This window comes from Mauremys mutica, chromosome 9, assembly GCF_020497125.1.
Source record: "Mauremys mutica isolate MM-2020 ecotype Southern chromosome 9, ASM2049712v1, whole genome shotgun sequence".
Lineage (NCBI taxonomy): Eukaryota > Metazoa > Chordata > Testudines > Geoemydidae > Mauremys > Mauremys mutica.
In genome coordinates this window covers 73340665-73360899 of record NC_059080.1, presented here as the reverse complement: position 1 = coordinate 73360899, position 20235 = coordinate 73340665, and the positions used below count along the sequence as shown (strand labels likewise).

Genomic DNA, 20235 nt, shown 5'->3' with positions numbered 1-20235 from the left:
ATGTCCTGAAGCTGTACTAACATCCTTGCCCCAGCCTGCCATACTGTGAAACCCAATTAAGGGAAAACATAGAGGAGAAGTGGTCAGAGGAATCTTTAGCACAGTGACTCCATTGCTGCAGAAAGAGCAGCCCTTCGGAGCCATTGCTCAGGCACAGGACCCCCTGCTTTTAGCATCTGGACAGAACCCCTTGCTTCCTCCACTATTGGCAAATCAATTTCCCATTCCTTTCTTGTAGGTTTTCCCATGTGAAGCAATTTTCTAGCCCCTGTTATTTCCCACTCAAGTCAAAGAGACAATTTTTCTAGAAACAAAAGTAAGTAATGTTTTTTTGAATATATTCAATTTTCACTGATGGGAGAAACAAATGTCCAGAGTGCTTCCTAAATCAGTAACAAAAGAAAGTATTAACTGTGCGACACTGGGCTAGAAAATATTGTGGCAAATCTAGTATATAATTTTTTAAAGTTTCTTCTGTTAAGAGGCAGGTATACATCTGTACTAGTCCTTTATGTAGCAGCTATTGTTCTGCAGCCAGATGCAAATGGCCATTCCCAGTTAATCTGAATTTCAAATAGGTTGCAATGCCCCTCTGAATTTAAATACTATGCAGAACTGTAAATATCTTTTCACCATTGTTCTCCTGGGAACCTGGACGGTCATCTAAAATAAGAGCACATTAAAGATGATGCTGAAATGGATTAATGCTGTCCTGTGAATACATAAGCTTGCCCAGACCTGCTTCCAGGAATATTAGTTTTTAAAATGCCATCACTTGGATTCTATGCTGGGTAATTTTTGTACTAAAATAAGGTGGTAATGTATGATACATCAAATTGAAATGTAAACAACACTGCTGAGCTAAAGCTAGCTTGGAGGTTCTTATACTGTTTTACATATTCTGATTAAGATCTATACGTTTGAACTAGAACTGTAGTTAACAATGCAGTTTCTACCCAGTCCCTTATGAGCCCTGTTTTTTCTAAATACCTATATCCTCTTCAGTATTGCCTTATTTGTTCCTTCTGTTTTTCTACTTTCTCTTTTTTAATTTTAAAGGAATTTGTGTTTTTTCAGATGTTTCCTTCTCCATTCTCTGCTTCTTATGCTGTCACCCCCAAAACCTTGTGTACAGATGCTGGTTTCTTCTCTCAATTCAGTATCTCATCTCTCCTCTCCCTTGTACCCTTCCATCCTTGGTATTTCCTCCTTTCCCTTCTATCCTTCTTAAGGTGGCCAACCGAGAACCCTTCTGGGTAGGTTGGTGAAAGGGTAGCCCTCTTCCTGGGAAGGGAAACTATAAGGCCAAGTGACCAAAAGCTACAGGGGAAGCCACTGTGCTGTAATCACAGCACAGAGTGATGCTGCAAAGTTGGATTTTCTGCTGGGCATGAGCCTAGCTGGTGCCTCCGTGATATCAATGTAAAAGCTGCTGTACAGCACTCCGCACAACTGTGCAGGAGGGAAAAGGAACTTCTGCACACAACTGATGACCAGTGCCTATGATAGGAAGAAGCTGGAAACAATCCCACCGTGACAGGTTGACCCTCCCATCTGGGATGCCACCTGATGTGCTGGGTCCCACTGGTTCTGCCAGTTCCACCAGCCTGGGTTTCCTCACCCTGTCTTAGCTGTGCCAGGCCCTCAAGCTTTCTCTGGCATACACACAGGTAGGGACACACCCAGCTGCAAGTGGACACAGAGACACTAAGATTAGCTCTGTGTGGGAGGAATCAGCTTGGACATTCACATGCACACCTCTTTTGGGGTATAAACCCAAAATAATTGTCTTGCACTGTAGAGAACTCCATACAACATAAGCTCATAAATTCATCTCCTCCCTCAATGTGGAGGAAGATATGCACAACTTCTTGCCCCCCGCTCCAGTTATAAATTGCACAAACTGGGTTTTATAATAAAAAGTTTATTAACTACAAAGACAGATTTTAAGTGATGATAAGGGATAGCAAACAGAACAAAGCAGATTACTAAGCAAATAAAACACAAATACAAAGCTTAAGATCTTAGAGACTGGTTTCAAGAAGTAATTTCTCACCCTAAATGTTGCTTTTGGGCAGAATGCAGGTTAGCTATGGTGCTTGCAGCTTAAATCTTCAGAAACCATATTCACACACCAGATCCCTTTTCCAGACAGCGCTCATTTCCCCTCCCCACCCTTGTGTCTTTCTTTCTTAGATCTTTCCAGCTGTCATCCTGGGTGGGGATTCAGTGAAGAGTGAACCAAGATCAATTTACTCCCCAGCCTTAAATAGAATTTACATAAGGCCGGAATCTTTTGTTTCCCAGTCTTGACCTCCCACTCTTTTTAGTGGAAAATCACTAGAAGTCCAAGATGGTGTTTAGTACCAGGTGACATGACAACATGACCAAAGCAAGGTCCCAGGACACGTCTCAGGGCCAGCATGTCCTTTGGCCCGTGCTGCTTCCCGCAGCCCCATTGGCCTGGAGTGGCGAATCATGGCCAGTGGGATCCGCGATCAGCTGATGCGGATGCGGCAGGTAAACCGTCCCAGCTTACCCTGGTGAGCCACGTGCCAAAGGTTGCCATTCCCTGGTGTAAGTAACTCAGTGATCCAGGAAACATAATGGGAACCTTTCAGTCCTTGGTTCGTATCTAGCTCAGCTCCTTATTTAGATCTGCCTTGCAAACATTCTGCTCCCCAGGCCTGATCTACACCTGGGAAAGTTTTGAAAAGCTTCTTGCTTGCTAATGCTGTTTTCAGCATGGTGTTTCTTAGCTCTTTTCCCAGCAGGGCTAGATAGCATGGTGCTGAACCCAGCAGCTGTAGCCATTGGGTTACCTGCAGCTGAGTTCTTAGCACTGCTTAGGCCTTTGTTAAGCAGGGGAACAGGAGTTTCCTAGCATAGGCAAGCTGCACTCAACCAGGGTGAGTGGTGTTTGGTTTTGTACAAGCATTAAAGGGGAAGGTGGATGGATGGCAGGTGGGTTTGTACATTTTCATACCAATTTTGTGAGGCTCACATAGATCATTGGCCCTAGGGCAGTGCTGGGCTGATGTCTTGCTATGGGTCACTAAAGAGCCTTGCCCGCTTATGGACCCAAACTTGTACCCACTGTGGGGTGCCTGCTGGTGGGTATGTTTCTGCCCTAGGGTGACCAGATGTCCCAATTTTATACGGACAGCCCTGATTTTTGGGTCTTTTTCTTATATAGGCTCCTATTACCCTCCACCCCCTGTCCTGATTTTTCACATTTGCTGTCTGGTCCCCCTAGTGTGCCCAGCTGCTGGTGGACAGATGTCCGTGCCTCGCACGCTACCTGTGCCACTCACTAACCCCAGCGCTGGTGTGGTGGCGCAGGAAATTCTGCCGGCAGCAGTTCGCGTTTGGGCTCCTGCGCCCGCAGTCCAGGCAGAGCGGGCAGGTCTCTCGCTGACGAGGCTGGCCCCGGCAGGTCCGCGCAGACGCACCGGCACGCTCTGAGTGGCGTCACTCACGAGACTGTGGCGCCCGCCCGGCCGCGCTGGCTCGTCTGCCTGCGGGGGGGGGAGCGAGCGAGCTCCTGCCCGCAGCGCTGCCCCAACGTCGGCGGGTTGCGAGGAAAGACGCTCTGCCTCCGCCTCAGTCTCTATGGGTGGAGTCGGGCCGCTCTGCGCCGCGCTCTGTGGTGGCTGGGCGGCCTGGCTGTCAGTAGGACGCGCCGGAAGGAAGCCGGCTGTGGGGGAAGGGCTGTTGGGTCCGGTCGGGCTGGGGTAGGCGGCGGCCATGGGGGTCCCCAAGTTCTACCGGTGGGTCTCGGAGCGGTATCCCTGCCTCAGCCAGGTGCTGAAGGAGCATCAGGTGAGCGGCGCTGGGCCGGGGGGAGCGGGCTGGGGGGAGCGCACCCACCTTGCCCCAGCCGCTCTCCGGGCACGGGAGGGTGTCCCCGTGCTTCGCCGCAGCCAGCTCACAGCGGAGGGCGGTCGGGAACCAGCGCGGGCCCGGCACCGCTAACGGCTCCGGGCTCGTGGCCGGCGCTGCGCTGACCTGCCTCGCCCCCGTGAGGAGCTAGGCCGCTCCCGAGGGTTCCCCGCAGGACACCGTGCCAGGGAGCGAGCTCTGCAGCGGGCCTCGCTGACACGCCTCCGCAAACACAGCTGCTGGGAGGCTGGGGCTGGTGCCAGCCCTGCGTTATGGGGAGAGCAGTGCCTGCTCGTAGCCTTCCCGCTTCTGTTCCTTGACTTATTTTTCTTTCTCGGAACACGTCTAGGTCTAGCTCAGCAGCTTCTTAGTTTGACCTTTTATAACACGGCATAATAAACTTTGCTAGCAACCACCGCTAGCTTCACCAGCAACCCCTCTAGGTACGTTTGAAAGGCGCCTTTCAAAAGATAGAATGCAGCTGTTTTGTTTGACAGCATTGCTTGGATGTAGAAGACAACATCATGGTGCGTTTTTTTAAACTGCTTAACCTTGGTCCACCTCTGCTTCTATGTAAGTAATTGAGGGTGGTCTAAAAGTAAATAAAGTAGACATCTAGATATTATATGATTAGGAAACGTGGGCATATGTTGCTGTAGTCAGCATGTTGATGTTTATTAGAATAACTACATATTATTTTAAAGTAATTTAAAGAGAGAGAGGTTGAAAATCATATAGTTAATGGGTGGAGGGCTTGTCTGTGCATTTAAATTAATTCAGAATAAGGTAGGAAATTAAAGCAGATTAACTATTCCTGACTAGCTCCGTGTCTTGATGCATTTATTCCAGAATAAGGCAGCTTTATTCCGAATCATGTTAAACTAATTTCAGAATAAGGCATTCTTATTCTGGAATAAGAGTATCCACACATGGAGCTAATCAGGAATAGCTATTCTGGAATAATTCCCCAAATAGACAAACCATAAGTAGTTAGGAAGAGGAAATAATGGAAAACAGAAGACTTTCAAAGATGAAAGGACAATTAAACTACTAACCTCTTGTCCTAGATCAGTGGTCCTCAACATTTTTATCATCTAGGGCTGTATATGTAGCTGTCTGTGTTATATGGGCCACATCCACACAATATATATACTACCTATATGGCTCTGAGAATGTCACATGGGCCGAAGCTGTGTGCTGGTTGGGCCACAGGTTGAGATTCACTGCCCTAGATAATGGGACAGTAATATCCTAGTCTTTGAATTACCAGAGTCTATACTGGATGCTCAGAGGGGGTTGAAAGTATAAAACGATGTTTGTTAACAATGCCTCATCATACTCCCAGTCAACTGTTTGTTCATTTTGGCTTTATCTGCCCAGAGTTGCACCAACTTAACATAAGGTGTGATTTTAAACTGTTTAGTTAAACCAGTGCAGAAGGCATTGTAGACACTTATTTTGGTTTTTATGAGGCTGTCTACAATTAAAAAAACTTTTCTCGTTTAGCTATACTGGCAAAACCCTTCTAATGTAGATACAACTATACCACCAAAAAGTACTTCTGCTGGTATAGTTTATTCCAGTTCAGTGAGCAAAATAGGCTACATTGGCTAAAGCACCCTATTTTTACTGTATAACTGTCTACGCTAGGCCTTTTGATAGCATGCCCACAAAACTTTTAAGTGTAGACCTGGCTTTATTTTAGTTTCGCTTAAGTCATCGATTAATAACAGGTTTAAATTAAACTGAGCCTGGCTTCCACGTGGAGCAAATGTATGTACACTCAAGGCCCTTGATTTCTATTACATCATAATTGTTGACACCTAAGCTTCTCCTCATTTAAATGTGGTTCTGATTAAACCAATTTCTAACATAGTTTAGTCAGATAGTGTAGACAGAACCAAACAAAGTTTAAAATTCAACATGGTTCTTAAAATAGTTCCTTAACATCGTCTAGTGTAAGTGAATCCTTTACTTAAAAATAGTTTAAAATGCCTTTTAAAATAAAGTGCATTCCCAACTGTGGGACAAGCCTCTTATAAAACTGATTTTTAAAACTACATGGATTTTAGAGCACACTAAAATATTGCACTAAAACAAGAAATTTTGGTCTCAGGACAAAAATTCCAAAATAAGCTCCCTGCTGAATGCAGGCAGAGAGCAAGGAACATGTAAAACACACATGGGTTTAATGGTCACAGCATGTCCTCTTGAGTCATCCAGTTACTGTGACAGCAGATTGCCAAAAAAATTCTCTGGCTGTTGACTCTGGCAGAGTCTTGCTACATATGCACATTTCAGTCTCTGGTTCAGCAATTGAGCACAAGCTGACCTGTAGATACAGACTCTAAGATGAATAACTTTTTCAGTATTGCTTCCCCAAAGGAACATTGAATGCTATGCATTAGGTAAGAAGTACACCAAGTAACTGAGATCAGTTGAGTCATTAGTAGAGACTTTAGCTATGTCTACACTGCCATGCAGTTTAGATTATGGAGGTCTGAATAGGAATGTGCACCAAAGTACTGCGCTGTAACTCCTCTGTTTAGATATTGCGGGCACGAACTAAGAGGTTCCTAGTTCACATTAATGTAGTCCTGTTTGAAGAGGACTGCATTAACGTGAACTAGGAAACTTTTAGGAACCGCAAGGTACAGCAAATTGCAAGGCAATCCAAGTAAGCACGTGGTGGATTTTAGAGCACTTGGTTTTCTGCTTAAAAGCAGACTACTCTATGTAGTTATGCCTTCTTTGGGGCTGTACTGTGTAAGTTTTTTCTTTGAAACAGTAGGATAAAAAGTGTATCGTTAGAATGGGCTTTTAATAAGACCAGCTAGCAGCCATTGAAAATATACAGTGCCTTGTCTGTACTAGACTTAAAGAACTTGTTACTGTGTTAGCTAACACATGCTAACATCATACCTTCAAATCCTGGTCGAGACAACATCTAAAAAGTACTGTTAAAATGTGTTAGTTGACATGTTCTGTGTGAAAGAGAGACTGTCTGAAGTAGATAAAAAAATGTTTTTATAAGCCAGTGCTTGAACTCTGAAATGTTAGCACAGTGCCCCGTGTATCTACACAGTCATTCTGGTTATTTATAACTAATTTTTGTACCACTTTTTTTTTCAGTGTCAGTATTTTGCTTTTAACTATAGTCTCATTGAACAAAAAGAAGCAGTCTTCACTCAGTGCTCTTAATTACTAGGTTTATTCATATCAGTGTGTAGAATTTATCATCTGATATCCTTTATGAAAGCCCTAGTGTTCTCCTAGAATAGAAACTCAGCAGCAGCCACTGCTAGCAGAACCAGATGGAATAGGGAAAGGGACTAGCTGAACCTACTTGCTCACCCACCCCTTCCTTTCAGGAGCCAGCCTGAAAAGCACCATCACAGCATAAAGTTGGTTGTGGGAATACAGTCCTTTACAGCCTGGGGAGCCTTGTTGATTTCAGCAATTCGTGACTCCGTGGGCTTTTTTGTAGGGTTAGGAGATTGATTCTTTGTGGGGTCAACTTTCATAGGCTGTAAAAGCAGCAAAGAGTCCTGTGGCACCTTATAGACTAACAGACGTTTTGAAGCATGAGCTTTCGTGGGTGAATACCCACTTTGTCGGATGCATAGGCTGATTGACTTTATATAACTTTACCACCAATCTTAAGGCTCTTTACAGGGGAAAAAAGTAGGAATAAAGGAAAACTTTGAGTATTTTATCCATCATTCAACCAAGAGATAATTCCATGCTGTTCAAGGAAAGAAAATTAACTTTTAGTACCCCCAGAATTCCTTATATGTCCAGAGAGACTACGTTGTGGTCTTTTTGAATCTGGAAGAAAGACTGATTTATGAAATGTCCACCCTTGGTCTATTTTCTGGAACTGGAAGGGGAGGTGCCTTCTACAGATTGACAGTTTCCGGTGATCAGTTGGCTGAGTGCAAAGCCAAGAACAGGAGCAAGATGGAGTACTAATTTTTGATGACCAGAACATTTAGGGCTTTAGTAATCAATAATTTGGTGCTCTCTGTATTGAATTTGCTGAGGCATCATGCATTACCAAGTGTGGACAGGTTGACTGAGTTAATCTTGTTTTGGAAAACCTCCAAAGTCTAATTGAATCATAAAATTTATTTTATCCTTTTTTGCCATCAGAGCAATAACATTTTTAGTGTTACTTATTTGATTTTGTTTTTATTACTGCTACTTCCTTTTGAACTCTTAAAGTAAAAACATTCTGTAGGAGGCAAAATTATGTCATGTTAACTATACCATAGTTTTCCATAGTTGTTGGAAGAAGGGCATATTCTGCATCTCTTTTAAATAATTGGCAAGTACGGTGTGATTTTTTTTTTCCATTCAGTTAATCACTACAAGGAGAAACTGTTTTGTTTATTTCTTGGAACTATTCACATTTTTGTCTTTACACACTGTACAAATACATGTTTGCCTAAATTAATATTGTAAAGTGTTCTTCTCGCTATTTATCTTTATTGCAAAAAGATGTAGGATCATTTGTATACTAACATTTAATTACAAAGACTATTATGAAATTGAATTCAGACTGGACATGTTTCACTATTTTATATTTGCTACAGTCCAGCAACAACATGCTAGTCTACTTGTTATCCAGTGTGTATAGTATTTTAGTAGAGAATGAGCAGGTATTGCATGCAGATAGAAACCACTGAACATGATTCTCTTCTCCTGCTAGTGTCAGTCGGGAGCAACTGTGTTGAAGTTGAAGGAGTAATATTGGTGTAAAATGTGGGTAAGAGAGGAGAGAATCAGGCCAGAACAGTGGTAGTACGGAAGGAATTACTATGGGAAACTAAAGAAGGTTTGGTGTTGTTTATCAGAGATGAATGTTCAATTTTAGATCTGAAAGCAAAAAAAATTAACAAATTCAAAATACTAGGAGCTATACGCAAAGAGTTTAAATACATGTGAAGGTGAGAGATACTTTTTCTCTGTGGTTCTCTTATATTCAGAAGAGTTCATAAGTGAGAATACTAGAATGGTGTAAAATATTGGGCCAGCTACTCAAATACTGAAGAAACAAGCAAGTTTGTTTTGTTTGAGGGAGAGGGGGCACTACTGGACAGGGCTACGTTGTTTTTTTCTTCTGTTTGCTTTTGCAGAAAACGTGATAGAAGAGAGAGGGCATAAAGGGCACTTTCTGTGTAAAACATAGATGATTATTTATAAATTTCATCCCAGCGTGCATCTTCATATGTAGAAAATGTCATTTGCTACCCTTCCATATGTTCTGCTTCATGTGAAAAGGGCATGTGGATCATCAAGGTTTTGCAGCTTTTTGGAGCGCTGTCAATGCAACACACCATCCTTTGGGACTAGAGAGCTGGTGTCTGTGTGGACGTGATGGACTTAAGGCGTGCAGTTTTATTCAGACCACTAAATTAGTTCCTTTATTAGAGAGACTAAATGCCGTTCCAGGAAGTGCAGAAAAATAATTACTGAGCACCATGCATCAGCTGCATTCTTATACATTGCAGATTGAGCTCCATATCCAACAAGACGCTAGGTATTGCTAGAGATTAGAGATGTATTAGCTCTGTCTTAAGCCTGCCTCTACCTCTTTCTTTCCTACATGCTCCCCAGTACTCTGCTTCTCCTAAATCTAGAATTCTGAATTATAAACACAAACCCAGAAACGTTCCCCTAGAAGTTATTTGGCCCAGGTGAGAGGATGGTTCAGCAACAAGACAACAGGTCATCACAGGAAGTGTCCTACTGGAACTGCAGGGGGACTCTTATGATCAGGAGTACTTACAAATGAAGCAGTAGATATGTGTACAGAATGGGTATATTTTTTTTTACAAATTGGCCTTGTCTGTGTTGTGTTTTGTGGACAAAAATATGATGGTACTGTTCCCTTTTGGCCCAAACAGTTAGCCAATATTTGGAGCCGTGCTGCATTATTTATCCAAGCAAGATATTTCTTTGGTACAATTCTGTTTATTTACAAAGAATGTACACAAAATGCCATTTTCCTGGAAATAGTAGTGTTGCCGGCCCAAAAAGGCCTGAGGCAGCAAACAGTGGTTCGTTGCCCGGTGTGCGTCGCACTAATTATCACACCAGGGTGGAGAATGCAGAAAAAGTTTATTTGAGCTCAAGTAAGGTGCCAGGGAGATATTTACCATCTCAAATCCTGCACACAGATAGAAGCTGTGTGTCTCTTCTTATACATGATTTCAGTTACACATCTCTATTACCCCCCACACTCCTCCCCTTACTACCCCCCCCCTTCCTCCTCCCATATAGTAGACACATTGTATAGCTAGCGTTTACATTAACAGGTTAAATCATTCTTGACAGCAAACAATCTATCTGCTAGTAACTTTTCAAGGCTGTTAGCCTGGTTCACTTCGAAATTTATTATCTTGTCTCCCCTCTTTATAAACTAAACACAAGTAATAAAAGGGGCCTCTTTTTACTATCTCCTGCTGTCCGTGTTGTACTGATAAGAAGCAGTTACACATTCCATTCTCACTTCTAACTTGGGAATTCAACTAGAGTTTAACATAAAGGGACTCTTAGACCAGCATAAAATAACTTTGGTTCAATTCAGGCCTAGTACAGAAAGACTTCATTAATACTGTGGTTTTCTACCCTCCTGAATTATCTAGGAATATGCCTAATGGCACCAACAATTCCCCCCTTTGAGAATACTCAACAAACATTTGGTTGAGTTTTCTCATACTTTGAAGACAAAAAACAATTAAACTCTAGGGAGCTGGGGTATTCAGTCCCACATTCATCCTCCCTATGGACCCGGTAGGATTCGGTATGTGGAAGCCCACACCCACCCTAACCGGTCCTCATGCCTGGAAGGAGCATTGTGAATGTCCATACTTCCATCCAGAAAGTGTCCAAGTATGTCATCCCCCTGACCACAGATCAGATGGTTCCTGATAGTCTGTAAGGGCAGTGGGCCAAGTCTGGTGCTCAAGATCCATCTAAATATACCAGATCCCACTGCAATACCTTCCCAGTCTCAGTGATTGTCAATACCATCTCTGTCAGCAACTTCTGGGTCATAGAACTGAGGGTGGAAATGACATGTAACTCACCAACTCCAGCCTGTATTTGGGATAGCTGAGCTTTAAAAATAAGGCTAGTGGCCTTTTCTAGTTGGCCCAATTTCTTATCATGTTCCCAGCTTTTAAAAATATTTCAAATGGCTGCTGTATTATTGGTCTGAGTCCACAGAGATCTGATCAATTCCCTCTTCTTGCAGAGGAAACAACCCAGGCTCTCTGTTGTGTTAATCGTATGGCAGCCCCTTGTGAGCAATACATGCTGAAGGATTTATCCAAACCACAGGGCGCAGCCTGTAGAATAAACCCCAAAATCTAATCAATACCACAGTCTCAAACAGGGGTCCCACAAATTTCTTCTTGCCAGTGTATAATTCTTGGTTTCTACACCAGGGTCAGTCCTTAATGTCCTTTATGGTCAGGAAATCCTGGATTCTGACACTGCACAACGCTGTTGGTGGTCAGCAGGGCTTAATAAGGGTCTTTCCAGCATAGAGCAAAAGCAGTCTTTCGTTGGTGGAGCTTTACATTAATCCAGTTTCCTGGTTCCAAGGGTGGCAGGACTCCTAGGGTCTTTGTGTAGTGCATCTTTACCTGTGAAAGAAGAAACCTAACACATTTCATTAGTGCCTGTCAGCGATTTGCAGACTTTACAGCTGTGTGGGCACATTTAAGCCTCCCTTGTCTTGGTTGTTAGCTAAGTCTTAGCTGAGAGCAGTGTCCTGAAATGGGGCTAATGCCCTATTTTTAAACTCAGCATGTTAGCTATTTTTCCTCAGTTAACTCGTCCTTCTTCCTTTGTCCTGTTTGGCTTCTTTTAACCTACAAAGGAAACTTAGCCTTCACTTATACATCTTTTGCTAACAATGAACACATATACATTGCCTTTATACAGTACATTAGTCTTATTATTTAAAGTTTATCACATCTATCCTTTCACTAAAATAACTTTTTCCAGAGCTTTGGGACAACAAGTTAGGACAAGCACACCCACTTTGATGAGTTTATTTCATAGAGCCTCTAGTCCAATAGTTTCCCACCATCCCCAGCCCTCTGGCTAGAAATCTGAGATAGCCAGAAGGATCCCATGTACAATATGGGGAGTGGGTTAACTTTCCATGTCCTTGCTTCCAAAAACTATTGGTATGCAAGTTTTACTAACAATTTTCAATTAAAAGATTTGGCCAATAAAGTTTCTCTTTCTCTTACTTAAGGAGATGTATTAGACTTTAGTATACCATATTTTTCCCAATTTATCCAAGCACTTTGTATTCCAAGTTGAACAAAACAAGTATCTGTATTCCAATCCAGACCATCCCATAAACAAAATAATTTTGGCCACCAGACAGACACCACAAGACAGAACATAAAACATAAAACATAATTTTTACTGTGCCATCAAAGGCATGGTATGTTGAATGCTGTTCAGCTAGCATCAGTTTTCTCTGATTATCTGAAAGGCAAAAACAGAAGTCTACCCTTTCTGGGCAATCAATCATCACTGAAAATATACAAATACCTTAGTTGATTTCAGGCAAAACAGGGGAATTACCCCATATTTTCATATATATGTTTCATAGGCAGCTTTGGTCTCAGTGACTTCTACTTTATCAGTTAGATAACTTGCATCAATACAGATGCTTCCTGACTTGCTTTGTACTTTTAACTCCTGCTTTTAAACACTGAAAGAAAACATCATCACTTATAGTGCCTTTAGAACCTAATAAGATTTCAATTACATAGCACTATATAAACATTTTTTAGATAATTCAACTAAATGGGTTATAACCAAATGATTGCAATCTAAAAATTTCTTTGCCTGAATTTATTTACAAACATTTCAAAAACAAACACCAAGAATTTTTCTCTTTAGCATTTTTACAAAGTTCAACTGCTGTTCCCTCCAGCAACTACGGAGTTAACTTTTCACACTGCCTTAAATCACTCACTTGTTTTCTTCAACAACCATTTTTCTCAACTTAAATCACTATTCCAAGTATCCTCCTGGGTATTTGAAATCCCCATGTTTATACCTATTTACTCCTTTCTTCCACTAGACCCTCAAAAGTTTCCAACCCGTTTTCCAATCTCTCCGTCTGTTGTTTGCCTGCCTGGGCCCGATCCTTCTTTTCTAGCTGAACCGTTCTTTCCCTAGACACCAATTTGCTCCACTGCCAGTTTTAACTAAGGGGGGGGGTTGGCTTCTCAACTAGCCCCCACCCTTCTGGTCTTTTTCCCTAAAACATTTTAACTCACAAGACTACCTAAGTCTTCCCTTGTGAGGCTTGCCACCTGGGCAAAACACATGGCCCACTGGTGTTTAATTATTTAATCTCCCCTTGTAGCAAACACACTACTATTACGGCGTATGCTGAGCACAAATAGTTAAATTTTGGCAAGTCCCTGAAGGACTGGTACTTGCTTAACCAGGGCTTCCTTTTCTAACTGGAAATCCTGTCTCAAAGCCTGCAACTTGCCCTGGGTGCAGGTTTGAGTTGCTGTCTGGGTCATGATCTATGCTCTTAATTGCTCAATTCTAGTTATCAAGTACATATTTGTTCTTTTTCTCCAACTACTCTATTGCCCAGTCCTGCTGCAACTGGGGGTAGAACCCCTTTCTAGTTCTCAGACTTACTGCAGCTGAGAGTAGGCTCACCTTTAATCATGCAATCCTCAACATATAACACCAACAGTTCCAAACAAAAGAAACACAACATAACAAAGGTAAAACAAATAGATGGTGTAAATTCTATAGGGCTCCCCCATTCTCAATTACTCACCAAACTGTAACAAATCTGTTACCAATTTATCTACTGCAGGACGTTGGGGGAGGACAAAACACACCATATAACCAAACCCCAAAGCTTCCCCAAGCCTTAAGCCACTTTAATACTCACACATATCCAGACTGACCACGTCTGTGTATAACATTCAGAGAAGGGGAATAGGTGGACAGGAAATTATTCTGTATACAGCTTATCCAGTATTTCCAACATGCTTCCACTCTTGGGAGAGCTGTTCTTTTACACCCTGGAATCTCCTGCAGTGTCTCTTTCAGAGATCCCAGTTCAGGTCACCAAGCCATACCAGCTCTGGGATTGCAAAGACTGTTAAATCTCACTGAACAGTTAAGCTTTGCAAATGCAATCTCAGTTCTGTAACTTAGATTACCTTTAATTTACCTCTGTCTATATTTTCCCACAGCCAGCTGGGGCTAAAAATTTTTCTTTATACTTAACATAGTCTGACCTAACACGCAGAGCAGCTCTCTCTTTATCTCTGGCCTTAGCAGAGTTTCAAATTAACCCATTCCTAGACGAATTGCTCACACCGTGTCAGAGGTTTTTCCTTTGGTAATTAAAAGCTCCTCTGAGATATATGATCTTATCTAGATTGAAGGTACCTTCTAATGGACATTGTTTAGATGGATTTTTACGCGTGTAAAGATTCCAATTCTCTAAATACCTGCAGGTTTCAGGACCATAATGTACGTACATGTACTATGCTGGGGTACCCTTAGGGGGTGAGGTAGAACGTTTAGACTGTCCCTTCCCCCCTTTTCCACTTACACACACAAAGAGGGGGGGCCCTGTCCGCGCTAGCGGCTCATAAACTAAGAATCTCTCCCTACAGGACACTCACACAGGAGAGATTAACGAGGATGACTGACTCTTCTACATCTCCTTTCAGCAAAGAGCGTCGGCTAGTCTCTGGGAGACACAACGCCGTATACTCTAATTGCATTCAATGAGATGATCAGACTGTCAGTAGCCCACACAGAAAGGAAGGGGGGGAAGGGAAGATAGGTTCACACATTCCTAGACCCAGGCAGCTTCCTCGCCGGACGATGCCAGGCTGAGTCAGCCCACCGTGGGTCGGATCTCCTAAAGATCCACTAGTTACTGGGCTTGCGTTAGACTACTCCTGATCATTAGCATTTGCTTCACAGGGTAATCTGGGCGTCTTCCAGTAACAGACACTCACACTGGTATACACACACACACACACACCAAGACCATTATTCCCACGGACAATCCTCCTCCCAGTGCAGCTCTGGGCATATGGTGGGGGATTTTTACAAGAGCTCTTTATACAAACAGTTTCAAAAGCTACCCATTTGCTAACAAAACAAAAGTAATTGAAGGATCATGTTGTAATTAAGTGATCCTTCTGGTGGCCACCTTTCCTGGCTCTCTAGTTGATATTGAGGCCAGTCTACTGTACAGAACCTTTTTAGTTTACCCTTAATCATTGGATCCAAACCAAACACTTTCCAATTTGCTAGAATGCATTCTGGGGGCATACACCGTGCCCTGCCTGTACTCTATCCCTGCCCCATACCTATGGGAAGACACTGGGCGTCCCCAGGTCTTAACAGGCAAACAAAAGGTTAACAGCACTGAACTGTTCCTACCTTTTCCACAGGACCGGTTCCTCACCGTCGCCCGCAGCTGCTTCTCCACTATCTGAGTGCGTTGCACCGTTGTGCCTTCCAAGGTCGGTCTGACACGTCCCTGCCGAGGCCCCCGGTAAAAGCACCGGTGCGCGCTGGCATCGGCTGTGACTGTCGTCCACCGGCCATTGGAGGAGTCCGGGCAAGGCATAATTTTGCCTCGAGCCCACCCAGGGACGCCAAGACTGTTGCCGGCCCAAAAAGGCCTGAGGCAGCAAACAGTGGTTCGTTGCCCGGTGTGCGTCGCACTAATTATCACACCAGGGTGGAGAATGCAGAAAAAGTTTATTTGAGCTCAAGTAAGGTGCCAGGGAGATATTTACCATCTCAAATCCTGCACACAGATAGAAGCTGTGTGTCTCTTCTTATACATGATTTCAGTTACACATCTCTATTACCCCCCACACTCCTCCCCTTACTACCCCCCCCTTCCTCCTCCCATATAGTAGACACATTGTATAGCTAGCGTTTACATTAACAGGTTAAATCATTCTTGACAGCAAACAATCTATCTGCTAGTAACTTTTCAAGGCTGTTAGCCTGGTTCACTTCGAAATTTATTATCTTGTCTCCCCTCTTTATAAACTAAACACAAGTAATAAAAGGGGCCTCTTTTTACTATCTCCTGCTGTCCGTGTTGTACTGATAAGAAGCAGTTACACATTCCATTCTCACTTCTAACTTGGGAATTCAACTAGAGTTTAACATAAAGGGACTCTTAGACCAGCATAAAATAACTTTGGTTCAATTCAGGCCTAGTACAGAAAGACTTCATTAATACTGTGGTTTTCTACCCTCCTGAATTATCTAGGAATATGCCTAATGGCACCAACAGTAGGAACAAATGGCAGACAGCTTCCTTGCTCACATTTTGCAAGCCTGCCTTTTCCGGACAGTCTTGTGCCCCAAGGAATTCTGTCTCTGCTCCCTACTCAAGGCCATGGTCTCTACATATCTTTCATTGTCTGCTGGTTTTCTGGCAGCTTTTTCCTTCTAATACACTCCGCTGGACCCAATCAATGCCCCAGCCCCTATGTTTACAATCAATCCTCAGGAAAACCCCTTGGCTCACACAGCTCGGGTCCTGCTGTGCTTTTCCTGCCTTGGAGGGCAGCTTCTGTTATTTAAGCTATCACTGAAGAAAGGGAACCTTTTCTAGGTCTGTGATTGATAGGTGCTGTTAACAGTACTAACGTAACTTGATATCCTAATATTATATGTGCCTTTTTTCTAGATTCCAGAATTTGACAACTTGTACCTGGATATGAATGGTATCATCCATCAGTGTTCACACCCTAATGATGACGATGTTCACTTCAGAATCTCAGATGATAAGATCTTTGCTGATATTTTTCACTACTTGGAAGTATTATTTCGCATTATTAAACCAAGAAAGGTTTTCTTCATGGCAGTTGATGGAGTGGCTCCAAGAGCAAAAATGAACCAGCAGCGTGGGAGACGTTTTAGGTGAAAACATTTTAATGTTGCCCTGTTTATAAATCCATAGGACAGCACATTTTTATGAGATTTTTTTAAATTTACAAATTGAAATAAGTATTAAATACATAGTTTTAAATGATGATGCTTTGACTATAGCATTGTTTGGGTTTTGTTAATAATTGGGCAGTCAGAAATCAGAACTGAGGATTTTTTGCCAGTGCATTTGGAAAAAACCTGTACACCAGGGAGTGCTTTTCATCTTTTGCTTTTGAAGTGAACTTGCAGTTTGCACAGCACTGCAGAGGGTAGTATAAATAATCTCCTATTGGAACCAATGGCTTAGAACAGAGGTTCTCCAACTTCATTGCACTGCGACCCCCTTCTGACAACAAAAATTACTGCACGACCCCAAGAGGTGGGGAGCAAAGCCCGAGCCCCACTGCCCTGGGTGGGGGCCTGTAACCTGATCTCCGTTGCCCAGGGCTGAAGCCAAAGCCTGAGCCCCACCACCCAGGGCTGAAGCTCTCAAATTTCAGCTTTGGCCCCAGGCAGTGGGGCTCGGGCTTTTGCTTCAGCCCTGAGCCCCAGCAAGTCTAACGCCAGTCCTGGCGACCCCATTAAAACAGGATTGCGACCCACTTTGGGGTCCCGACTCACAGTTTGAGAACCCCTGGCTTAGAACTTTGAATTTGTAAAATTTGTGCCTTGGTCATTCAAAGGAGCATGGACCCAAGAATGGTGATCTAGCACAGCATGTATCTTTGGGAACAGAAGTTATAGGTGTTGCTTCTTTTTCCATCTTTAAGACTGTTTTTTCTATAAATCTACATATTCCCGTTTATCACTGTGCAAAGAAGCAGTAATAGGGCTGCTTTTGGAATCTGTGAATGCCATCTTAAAGAAGCCTTTGTGGTCACTGTATAGTGAAGTTTGCCTTGACAGCCAGTATGGAGGAGGGAAAGAGACTGAGGTTTGAGAACTAATAAAACTCTAGTCTCTAGTAACATTGGCCATCAGGCTAGCTAAATAATGTAGTTTACATCTAGATCATACACAGTGGAGATCATTAAAATCTTGATGTTTACTGCTTCCCCTAGCAGCTTTTGTGAACTTTGGGGACAGCAGCCACATTGACAGGGCATATTGGAAGTTGGAGATAGAGCTGGCCATTTCCTCTTTTTGTTCTGAACAACTGATGCTACAGTACTTCCTTTTCTTCAGCAGTGGGTGCTATGGGGAGTTCCATTCACTGTAGACTGTTTCTCTTCAGGTTTCACCTGCCTCTTATTGTTGTCACTAGCCAGGGAAAGGAAGGAAGCCAGAGGTTTGGAGATGTGAGAAGACCATTTGGGGACCATTTGAGAGGAAAAGAAAAACAAATGGTGGGGTAATAGGCAAGATGGGCATGGAGTTGAGAAGATGAGAAAGAATAATTGTGGTTTTAAAAAAATGTGAAAGGAACAAATAAGAAATCCAGAGGGTTTTAAAGAAAAATTAAAAGATTAAAAAAGGATAGAACAATATCAGGAAAAATGTGAAGGAAAACAGGTGGGGGTGGGGAGGAAAGCATCAAGATAAAAATGAAGAGTTTGTCCGCAAATTATTTTGTCTTCTATGTCCTTTAATTCTCAGGGGAAAATATTAGTTTAGTCAGTATTTTGACACTTGCCATTTATCTGCTGCCAGCTGGTTCTCTTTCCTTCCATTGGCCCCCAAATGGTCTTCTCAGCCCTGTATATACTACTATGTGCAGCATACATCTTATCCTTGCTGTAGAAAATTCAAAACAGCTTCTCTATTTTCTATGTGCACTAAAAACAAAATTAAAAGACTAAGAATTAAATTTCCTTTTTTATTTACTGTAAGAAGTAACTCTAATTTTTTGAGGAAAAAAAATAGTGTACATACAATGCTGTAAAATTCTATTTTTTTTAGGTCAGCAAGAGAAGCAGAGGACAAAATAAAGAAGGCTTTAGAAAAAGGAGACGTTCTCCCTACAGAAGCCAGGTTTGACTCCAATTGTATTACACCAGGTAGGAAAATGTGCTGGTTACTTACAGGAGAATTGCTGTGATTAATCATTTTGCCTTTCTGTCATCTGATTTTTCAATAGGATTTGTTCTGCTAAATCACTTTGGCACTTTTGAAAATCCCACCCAAATTTAATATTTAAAACCCGAAAACTCTTCAAAAGTACTCCACCTTCCACATGTTGCAAAAATGAATTTTTTTCTATCACTAATATCCTTCATAAATGTATAAATGGAATTTTGACTAACTCTTAAAATGACAATGTATCAGAAGATGTAACTTGTAGATTTCTGTTACTAGGGACTGATTTCATGGCCAGGTTGCACGAACATCTGAAGTATTTTGTAAATATGAAGATTTCCACAGACAAATCCTGGCATGGCGTAACTGTCTACTTATCAGGCCACGAGGTTATTGTGTTTATATTACTGAATTTTTTTTAAAAAGAAGTTTTTTCAGAATAGTGTTTACTGAATTGTTTTATCTTTGCATTTAGACACCAGGTGAAGGAGAGCATAAAATTATGGAATTTATCCGATCAGAGAAAACGAAGCCTGATTACGATCCAAACACAAGACATTGTCTGTATGGTTTAGATGCTGACTTGGTAGGTGCAAATATATTTTATACTCATAATGACAAAAGGCTATTATGTCTGTGACTTGGGCATCTATTCAATATTTTATTGGAATATATGACTATAAAACATTATTAAACAAAAAACTTGACATTTATGGCAAACTAAAAATTTACAATGAGGAACCACGGAGCATGGAAATATCCTGGCACTGGTCACTTCTTGAATAATAATAATAAAACCCCTTCTTAATCTCTTATTTCCACAGATTATGCTTGGATTAACAAGTCATGAGTCACATTTCTCACTTTTAAGAGAAGAAGTCAGGTTTGGTGGCAAAAAATCCCAGAGGTAAACTGCTTCTAAAAATCTTATTTATAGGAAGAAAGGATTCCTATAAATAAAGATGCAGGGTTGCTTAGAATATTTTCTTTAAATGACTGCATATTTAATCAGTCAGGTAATTGTTGTATTTTAATTTGATGATGGGTGAATATTATAAATTCATATACATTTATTTTATAAACACTAATATTTATGTTAATATAAATATTTTCTATTTGCCCGAATCAGCAAATAGAAAAAAAGTCTGCAATTTGGTGCTTGTGGAACCTAATACCAACTGAACTGCTAGAAGATCCTGAGAGATATAATGCACCACATTGTGCTTCTGGCTTCATGCCCTAGGGCAGGCAGCTCATACTATACTGATGCTATTTCCCACAATAGATTGTTCTTGTTCTTATAGATTCTTTCATTTAAAAAAAAAAAAAACACACACACACACTAAG

General features: G+C 42.0%; 1 protein-coding gene and 1 long non-coding RNA gene across 4 annotated transcripts in view; one reads left to right on the top strand and one right to left on the bottom strand.

The window, feature by feature from the left end:
- The window catches only part of LOC123377025, a 32835-nt gene extending 29272 nt beyond the window's left edge, over window positions 1-3563 (bottom strand). Inside the window, exon 1 of the long non-coding RNA XR_006582043.1 lies at window positions 3319-3563. This is a non-coding gene — a long non-coding RNA (uncharacterized LOC123377025). The remainder of the gene's footprint in view (window positions 1-3318) is intronic.
- A 123-nt stretch (window positions 3564-3686) lies between these two features.
- XRN1 (5'-3' exoribonuclease 1) overlaps window positions 3687-20235 on the top strand; it is a 92655-nt gene continuing 76106 nt past the window's right edge. For all 3 annotated transcript variants that reach the window (XM_045029388.1, XM_045029387.1, XM_045029386.1), the window contains exons 1-6: window positions 3687-3822; window positions 16631-16863; window positions 18772-18869; window positions 19168-19277; window positions 19364-19474; window positions 19713-19795. In XM_045029388.1, the coding sequence (XP_044885323.1) occupies window positions 3748-3822; window positions 16631-16863; window positions 18772-18869; window positions 19168-19277; window positions 19364-19474; window positions 19713-19795 (710 nt within the window). In that variant the 5' untranslated portion in view covers window positions 3687-3747. The remainder of the gene's footprint in view (window positions 3823-16630; window positions 16864-18771; window positions 18870-19167; window positions 19278-19363; window positions 19475-19712; window positions 19796-20235) is intronic.